General features: G+C 39.2%; 1 protein-coding gene across 1 annotated transcript in view; it reads left to right on the forward strand.

The window, feature by feature from the left end:
• Positions 1–9,232, forward strand: part of Hsf5 (heat shock transcription factor 5) — a 45,723-nt gene that overhangs the window by 21,949 nt on the left and 14,542 nt on the right. The window contains exons 4-5 of the mRNA XM_005350488.2: positions 3,916–4,437; positions 6,874–7,048. Of these exons, the coding sequence (XP_005350545.1) occupies positions 3,916–4,437; positions 6,874–7,048 (697 nt within the window). The remainder of the gene's footprint in view (positions 1–3,915; positions 4,438–6,873; positions 7,049–9,232) is intronic.

Raw genomic sequence — 9,232 nt, forward strand, 5'->3', positions numbered from 1 at the left:
TCTCTCTCTCTCTCTCTCTCTCTCTCTCTCTCTCTCTCTCTCTCTCTCTCTCTCTCGTTTCTGTCTATAGCCTATGCTGTCCTGGAGTGCTCTGTGTAGCCCAGGCTAGCTTTGAATTCGTGAAAATCATTCAGCCTCCTGCATGCTGGGATTACAGGTGTCAACTAGCTGGCTATTTTATTTTCTACTGTGTAGCCCTAGCTGTCTTGGAACTTGTTATATAAACCAGACTGGCATTGAACTCACAGATCCACCTGCCTCTACCTCCCAAGTGCTTGGACTAAAGGTGTGCACCACCACCGCTCCGCCTTTAGTTGGCCATATTTTTAAGAATTTTATTTATTTATTTTATGTACGTGAGTGCTCTATCAACTTTATGTCAGAAGAGGGCATCAGATCCCACTATAGATTTCCCTTAAAAATGGGAAAACACAAAGCATTTCAGATTCTTTTGATTTTTCAATATAATAAGTACCAGATTTAATGGCATATGTCTTTAATTCCAACGCTCAGTAGGCAGAGGCAGGCAGACCCTGTGAGTTTGAGGCCAGCCTGGTTTACAGAGTGAGTTCTTGGACAGCCAGTACTACATAGAGAAAGTCCCACATAGAAAGATGAAAAGCAAAACAGAAATCTATGTGATAAATTTAGTGGCCTTGTTGGCAGTTGCATGAAAAGTCAATGTAGGACTGGCCAGCAAGATGTCTCAGCAGGTAAAGGTGTTTACCACCAAGTTAGACAACATGAATTCAACCCCCAGGGCCCAAATGGTGGAAGGAGATAATAACAGACTCCTAGAAGTTGTCTTTCAACCTCCATATGCACCCTTTGGTGACATGCATGCACGCACATACACACACACTCACACACACACACACACACACACACATATACACAGAGTAAATAAAAAATTCTGGAGGAAAAAAGATCAGTCTGTTGCCGTGGTTAATAGCAGAAGTCAAGCAAACCTAAGCTTGGACCCAGGCTCTGTCAGTTATTTCAAAACCAGTTTTTAGCTAGGCCTGGTTACACATTCCTGTAATTTCAACACCCAGAAGATAGAGGCAGAAGGTTTCAAGTTTCAGAATAGCCTGAGCTACATAGTGAGTTCCAGGCTAGCTTGGGCTCTGTATCAAGATCCTGTCTCAAAACAAAAAACAAGGCAAGGAAGCAAACAAACAAACAAAAAACATGATAAAGTAAGACCAGTAGGACTGTTCAATGCAAGCCTGAGGACCTGAATTTGAGTCCCAGAACCCATGTAAAGGTGGAGAGAGCAGACTTCACAGGGCTGTCCTCTGATTTTCACATGCATGCCATGGTATACACATCACCCACCACAATAATAAATAGATATTTAAATGATAGAGTAAATTTTATCATTTTAAAATGGAAATCATTGTACTGAGGGTGTAGTTTAGTTGGCAGATGCATGAAGCCCTAGCTTTGATTAGGACCTTATAAACAGGGTGTGAGTCACGTGACTGTAATCTTAGAATTCTTAGAACACGTGGAAGTAGGAAGGTCAGAAGTTCAAGGCCATCCTCTGTTCTCCTGTAGGATAGAAGTTTGAGGCCAACCTTAGATGTAAAGAAATAAAATTATCCAGCAACTGATGGAGGCAGAGGCAAAGACCCACATCAGAGCACTGGACTGAGCTCCCAAAGACCAATTGAAGAGTGAAAGGAATGAGAATATGAGCAAGGAGATCAAGACCATGATGGGTTCACCCACTGAAACAGTCTACCTGAGCTAATGGGAGCTCACCAACTCCAGCCAGACTGGGAAGGAACAAGCATAGGGCCAAACTAGTTCCTCTGAATGTGGGTGACAGTTGCATGGCTGGGGCAGACTGAGGGGCCACTGGCTGTGGCACCAGGATTTATCCCTATTGCATGTACTGGGATCCTATGTATACCTTGCTTATCCTAGATATAGTAGGGAGGTCCTTAGACCTTCTACAAGGTGATGTACCTTACCCTCTCTGAGGATTAGATAGGGGTGGGGTGAGAGGGTGAACAAGAAAGAAAAAAGAAGGCTGGAGAGATGGCTCAGCGGTTAAGAGCACTGACTGCTCTTCCAGAGGTTCTGAGTTCAATTCCCAGCAGCCACGTGTTGGCTCACAACCACCTATAACGAGATCTGGTGCCGCCTTCTGGCCTATAGGCAGGATACTACATAAATTAATAAATAAATCTTTAAAAAAAAGAAAAAAAGAAAATGAATGAAGAACATCACATTTCAGAGGGCTCTTGAGGATTAAATGAAGTAATGTCTACAAAGCACTTAGCATGTGTTTGAAACATACTTAAGACCTCAAATGGTGATATTGACTATAACTTGATGCTTACACTATTTGAGTTTACATTATTTATTCTAAACAGCAACCCAATTCTTATAATATGTTCAACAATATCAACTCATCCTATGTTTTATTTAATTATAGCTCTTCTGCACTTCTGTTTATAATCTGAAATAATATGGCGTCTATTGAATGTCTACTCTAGTTAAAGTACAATTTATTTATTTATTTATTTATTTATTTATTTATTTATATAAATTTTTTTTTGGTGAGGGGGTTTGAGACAGGGTTTCTCTGTAGCTTTTGGAGCCTGTCCTGGAACTAGCTCTTGTAGACCAGGCTGGCCTCCAACTCACAGAGATCCGCCTGCCTCTGCTTCCCGAGTGCTGGGATTAAATACATGCACCACCACCTCTGGGCACTTATTTATTATTATTATGTTAAAATATTTATTCATTTATTATGTATACAATGTTCTGTCTCTGTGTATGCCTGAAGGCCAGAAGAGGGCACCAGACCTCATTACAGATGGTTGTGAGCCACCGTGTGGTGCTGGGAATTGAACTCAGGACCTTTGGAAGAGCAGGCAATGCTCTTAACCTCTGAGCCATCTCTCCAGCCCCCTATTTTTTAAAGCTTTATTTCTTTATTATGTATGCAGTGTTCTGCCTGCATGTGTGTCTGCATGCTAGAATAGGGCACCAGATCTCATTATAGATAGTTGTGCATGAGGTTGCTAGGAATTGAACTCGGGACCTCTGGAAGAGCAGCCCATGCTCTTAACCTCTGAGAAGTCTCTCCAGCCCTAAAGCACTATTTATATGAACATATCATTTAAAATTTTTTTGAACTAGGGTCTATCTGTGTAGCCCTGGATGTCCTGAAACTTACAGTGTAGATCAGGCTGACTTCAAACTTGTGTTTCTCCTGTCTCTCCTTCCCAAATTCTGGGATTAAAAGTGTGCTCCATCACACTCTGTTAAGAGAATATATCTTAAAAATATGAATCTAAAAGCAACAACTCTCCTAGTCATTATTATTTAAAACAATCTCAGGAACCGTTCCATACATTTTCCCCCAGGTTATTTGGAACTGAGTATTAGTGCTTCCCCTGAACGATATAGAATGATTGATGGACTTATTCTATGTTTAAAATGTCCTTACTCCTTAAATAGTGTATGATAAGTAAAAGTGACATTTTGTCTGCCTTCATTGAGGAATTGTAGTAGATAGATGTTTGGTCTGCAAATTGGTATTTGGGTACTATAGCCTTTTTGTATTTTTTTTATCCTGAGAATTAGCAGTCCATTCCAAAACTAAACTTACAGGTTTGTGTATGATATATATTAAGCAAATGTTATTAATTAATAATATATTTGGAACTACCACTGCTGAAAAGCAAATTAACCTTCAGGTTTTCTTTCTTTTTTGATGTTGGTAACTAACCTAGGCCTGAGTGTGCTAGGCATTGCTCTACCATTGAGCCACATTCCTGGTCCCACTTTCAGGCTTTTGTGAGCTCCAGTTTACTGTTTTTAGCATTCATGAACTTAAATGTTACTATTTTCCTACCTGATTTTCTATCCATACAGTACTATTTTCTCTTTTCCCAGAATCCTCCAATGCAATCTTCCTATCCAGTTGAATTTCTGCCTTCTAATTGGCCTTGCAGTGCTACTGATGAAAATAAAAAGACAGAAGTAAATCTAGAGGCTGTCTTTCAAATAGTAGATGAGTTGCATTCCTCCCCTAAATTGGAGATGGTAAAGGTGGAGCCTGTTGAGAATCAGTGTCCATCATCTCAGTCTAACAGAGGCCAGCATATCTTACCTAACTCAAACAACAGCAATTCATCTTCCACAAATCAGGCTAGCCAGCTGGAGCCACTTACTCCTGTAGGCTCAGATATTACATCTTTTGTGGTTGGAACAGAACAAGCAATTACCTGCTCTCTACCACAGTCCCCTGAGTACATCTATACCATCCACACAGCTCAACCTTTGGAAAATAGCACAATGCAGGAATCTGCAACCATCCAGCAAAGTCATGTCAAACTGAAGGAGCAGCTAAATCATAACCCATCTCCGTCTTCAGTAGTATTTGTGCAGGAAGGGCTACCGTTCAGCACACAACAGGTAAGAGTACAAGCAAGAGTACTAAGTTCACAGTACACAGTGTTTCGTGCTAAAGATGTTAGCTAAGAGTTTGTTTAGATGTTATTCACATTTAATATCAGTTTATTGTGGTTTCCAAAGGGATTGTGTCATAAAGTCGTAATGATTAAGAAAAAAAAAAAGGAAGTTACTTTAACCGTAACTATTCTCCAACTGTGGTAGTCTGAAATGAACCTCTCGAGAAGCAATCAGATTGATTAAGGTCTAAATACTATTTGTAGCCTATTGGCACTTGCCTATATCCCAACACTTAAGAGGTGGAAGCAGGAGGATTGCTGGGAGTTTGAGGACTTGCTGAGCTTTATAGTGAGTTCAAGGTCAGCCTGGGCACGTAGACAGACCTCATCTGGAAAAAACACTTAAAATCGCCGGGCAGTGGTGGCGCACACCTTTAATCCCAGCACTTGGGAAGCAGAGGCAGGCGGATCTCTGTGAGCTCGAGGCCAGCCTGGTCTACAAGAGCTAGTTCCAGGACAGGAACCAAAAGCTACAGAGAAACCCTGTCTTGAAAATTCAATAAATAAATAAATAAATAAATAAATAAATAAATAAATAAATAAAATTGAAAAAGAAAGTATAATTTCATGTTGGATATTCCTTGAGTTTTGTCCCTTGCCTTACCTTAGTTTGGATACACTAAAAGATATGTCCAGCTGATATAACTTCACCAACTAGAAGAGTGGTCTACTTGACGTGTGTGATGACTTTCTTAGCTCTGTGTAGATGGAAGTAAGGATAAAGTTGCAGGTCATTTCTTTCTTTTTAAAATTATTTATTCATTTTATGTTATGTGTATGAGTGTTTTGCCCACATATATGTTTCCTTGATATCATTAGAAGTCAGGGGAAGGTATCAGATCTCCTGGAACTGGGGTTACAGAGAGTTGTTAGATGCCTTGTGGATGCTGGGAATTGAACTTGGATTCTCTGCAACAGCAGTCAGTGCTCTTAACTGCAGAGCCATCTCTCCAGCCCCGTTTGTTTTTTTATTTAAATAACATTTCAAAACTCTATTGATTTTATTGGGTTCAGGTTTCTTATTAATCTTGCATCCCTTAATCAATTAAACAAAAACTAGTTAATCAAAAGTACATCCAAAGTAACCCAGCTCTTGGGATGCTGAGGTGGGAAGGGTGCCACAAGTCCCAGGCCAGCCTGGGTGACAATTGATGCTCAGTCTCAAAGAGATAAGACATATCTATAATTATTGTATGCATCCAGGAAGTCCATGCTGGCCAGGAATTCACATTTTAGTCAAGAGTGGCTTGGATCTCTGGTCTTGTTATAGGTAATTCTTTCTAAAATATCTAAATATATGTAATCAAGATTTTTATTGCATTTTCTCACTTCTACTCCCTTTTTTTTTAGTGGTGGCAGTAGAATTAGCTGGGGATAGAATATTGGGCTTTGCCTATTCTGATTACGCTATTGTATTTGGATATACTGAAAGATATACTCAGCTGATGTAATTTCAGTACCTAAGCAAGAATTGTAGCACTCACTAGGTTATACCCTATCCTAAATGTTTTTGGATTTCTTTCAATTCATTGTCATTTTTGAGACTATTAAAATATGTATTAAGTTGATATAAGTCCAGTAAAGATAGCCTCATTAAATTTGAAATATGCCTGTAGAAATATAAAATATTTAGTATCTTCATAGTTATATGTGAACTACTGAATTGCATATCTTAAACTGAATGAATATACAGTGTTTTCCTTAATATACTTAACTATCATAGTTCTTCCTGAAAGCTAAATTTTAACTTTTAGCTTCATATAATAATGCAGTTATATTTTAAATAAACATAAAGAACAGCATAGCAGAAGTTGATTATTTTGACAAAGGGTTTTAACATTCCAAAGAAAATTTTGGAACCAAAGAAACTCATTTATAAGCAGGATGGATAGAGATTTTATAGAGAATGAAGCATAAACAGTTTTGATACCATCTTTAATACAGAATATAAAATTAGTAAGATAGTGTCCATTCCCCAGTGTCACTATCCAGGAGGATCATGCTTATTTGTGACCATCCAAGGGTCACCAACGAGGAAGGGGTCAACTTGAACACACGCTAAAGTGAAAGGGTAGAGTTTTCACCAGTTATGTAAAATGTCTTACTGGTGTAAGTCATAAAACATATCCAGCTACATGGTAGATCTTCCTCTGCTCACCAGTAAATATTTTAGCTTCATATGCACTTCAGTGACTTGAGTATGTGGAAAATGTACATCTTACTAGTGAGTATTTAGATAAGTCAACACAGTTAAGGGTAATGCCCTTCATAAACAGGAAAACGTGTTTGCAGAATCCTGTTCCTATAATAGAACTTCTCTGATAATATATATTAACTTTTTGTAGATATTTGGGAATAATAAGTGTGTTTAATATTTTAGGTGGATAGCAGTATAAAATGCCAGACCAATCCACAGGAGAATATATTGCCTTCAGAACAAATGGGATTCCTTATTTCAGAAATGGGGCCTGCTAGCAAGGCTAGTAAAGACACAGGCTTATCCACTCCAACCAGATACAGAGAGCGGAGAAGCAACTCACGAGGAAAGTCCCCTGGTAAGGGTGAAATAGTGTAAGCTCTTGAATGAACAGCTCTAAAATGCTAGAACCAGAGCCTCAGTGTATAATTACATATGATGGTAATTTGTATGGATCTTTATTATTTATAATTATTATATCTCTCATGTTACTGTTTTATATAGTTGTGGTTTAAACTAGTTTTGTAATGTATGCAGTGGTTGTTTTCTAACAGTGCATAGAAAAACTGGAGGTTTCGGGGAACTGGGGAGATGGCTCAGCAAGTAAAGCACTTGCTGTGCTAGTCTAAGGACGGGAGCTCAACTCTCCATGACTCACATTTTAAAAGCCAGGCAAGTCGGCATTGTCTTGTAGCCTAGAACTGATTGCTGGGGCTTACTGGCCACCAGCCTAGTTTCAGTTCGCAGAGAGCCCATCTCAAGGGATGAGGGGAGAGTAATAGAGAAGCTTGAGGCTTCCGGCCTCTGTGTGAGTGCACATGCATGCATCCCCATGCCTCCACATATTTAAGATAAGAAATGAAAGAATATGAGCTTTCAAAATATTGTATATGTTAAAGAAAAGCATAGGCTTTTAGACTATGAAGAACAGAAAAGACAAAGGGGAATTTAATAATCATCTTCAGATGCTAAAGATCTTATTTATCTTATTAACAAACAACAGGGAATGTATTTAAATTGTGACACAAGAATATTTGATGACATTAAAGATAATACCTTGAGTACATTATAAATATACTTTGAAGAATGAATCTGTATAAGTGGCATTTTCTTTGTATGTGTGGTTTATAGGAGTCTAGTTATATATTGGACACTGGGGCACTTGCAGGTGTTTCTTTTTTTTCTTTTTTTTTTGACACAGGGTTTTGCTGTAGCTTTGGAGCCTGTCCTGTAACTAGCTCTTGTAGACCAGGGCAGGTGATTCTTTTTTTGAGATGGGGTCATCCCAGGCTGCCCTCAAACTGGAGCAGTGATTCTTATGTATCAGCCTAATTAATATACAGACACATACTACCAGACCCAACTTTGATCTGCTTCTGGTAATGAATTGAATACAATTGTGTGGTTTTTTTGGGGGGGGGGGTTGGTTTGGTTTGGTTTTTGTTTTTTTGAGACAGCGTTTCTCTGTATCTTTTGGAACCTGTTGTGGAACTCGCTCTGTAAACCAGGCTGGCCTCCAACTCACAGAGATCTGCTTGCCTCTGCCTCCCGAGTGCTGGGATTAAAGGCATGTTTATCTAAAAATGTTTTCTATTATCCAAATCACTGTACCCTGCAGTGAACATTTTTTCTTCTTTCTTTTCTTTTTTAGATAGGATCTTACTAGGTATTACCAGCTGACATGGAACTCACTGTGCAGCCTAGGGTGGTTTTGAATTCATAATCCTCCTGCCTCTTGAGTGTTGAAATTGTGGGCATGTGCCACTATATCTTGCTTGCAGTGGCTAATGTAATAGTCTCAAATTAGCCAGATATGGTGGCTCACGCCTGTTATCAGCATTGGGAAGTTGACACAGGAGGACTGATGATGCTATTGTAGATCAAGGCCGACCTGTGCTGCAGAGTAAAACACAGCTGCAATACACAAAGTGCAGGTTAAGGGTTTAACTTATTGGTTAAACACTTATCTAGATTAAACGACAGCACTAAAAACAAACAAACACCTCAAGTTAAATGCATGTCAGATGCCTGCAATACAAGCAAAATTAGTTAACCAAATTTGTCACTAACCTATTTTTAAGTATTAAGAACTTGTTTGAAAATTTCCCCAAAAGTATAATGGAGATAGTAGTGCTCAGGGTCTGTCATGGTGGCATACTCGATGAGCCCTGCACTGGGGGGAGACCCATTGTGAGTTTGAGGTCAGTCTGGATCACAAACAAAGATGGTGCTCAGACTGACTAAGGTTATCTATCTTGTGAGTGAGCTTGCATAATCATGTTTAGTTGAGGATATTTCCCAATCAAGCTGGAGATTTCTCATGACTGAAGACAGGTAAGGCAATGACATTAGCCTAGAAGGTCATATTGAAGCAAGAAGGACAAGGGCTAATTTTGATGTTCCTATTTTTATGCCACAAAGCAAATTAGATGGAAGTACTGCATTTTTTTTTTTTTAAAGATTAGAAGACAGCCTGGCGGTGATGGCGCACGCCTTTAATCCCAGTACTTGGGAGGCAGAGGCAGGCGGATCTCTGTGAGTT

The sequence above is a fragment of the Microtus ochrogaster genome, chromosome 7 (genome assembly GCF_000317375.1).
Source record: "Microtus ochrogaster isolate Prairie Vole_2 chromosome 7, MicOch1.0, whole genome shotgun sequence".
In the NCBI taxonomy this organism is placed as follows: Eukaryota; Metazoa; Chordata; class Mammalia; order Rodentia; family Cricetidae; genus Microtus; species Microtus ochrogaster.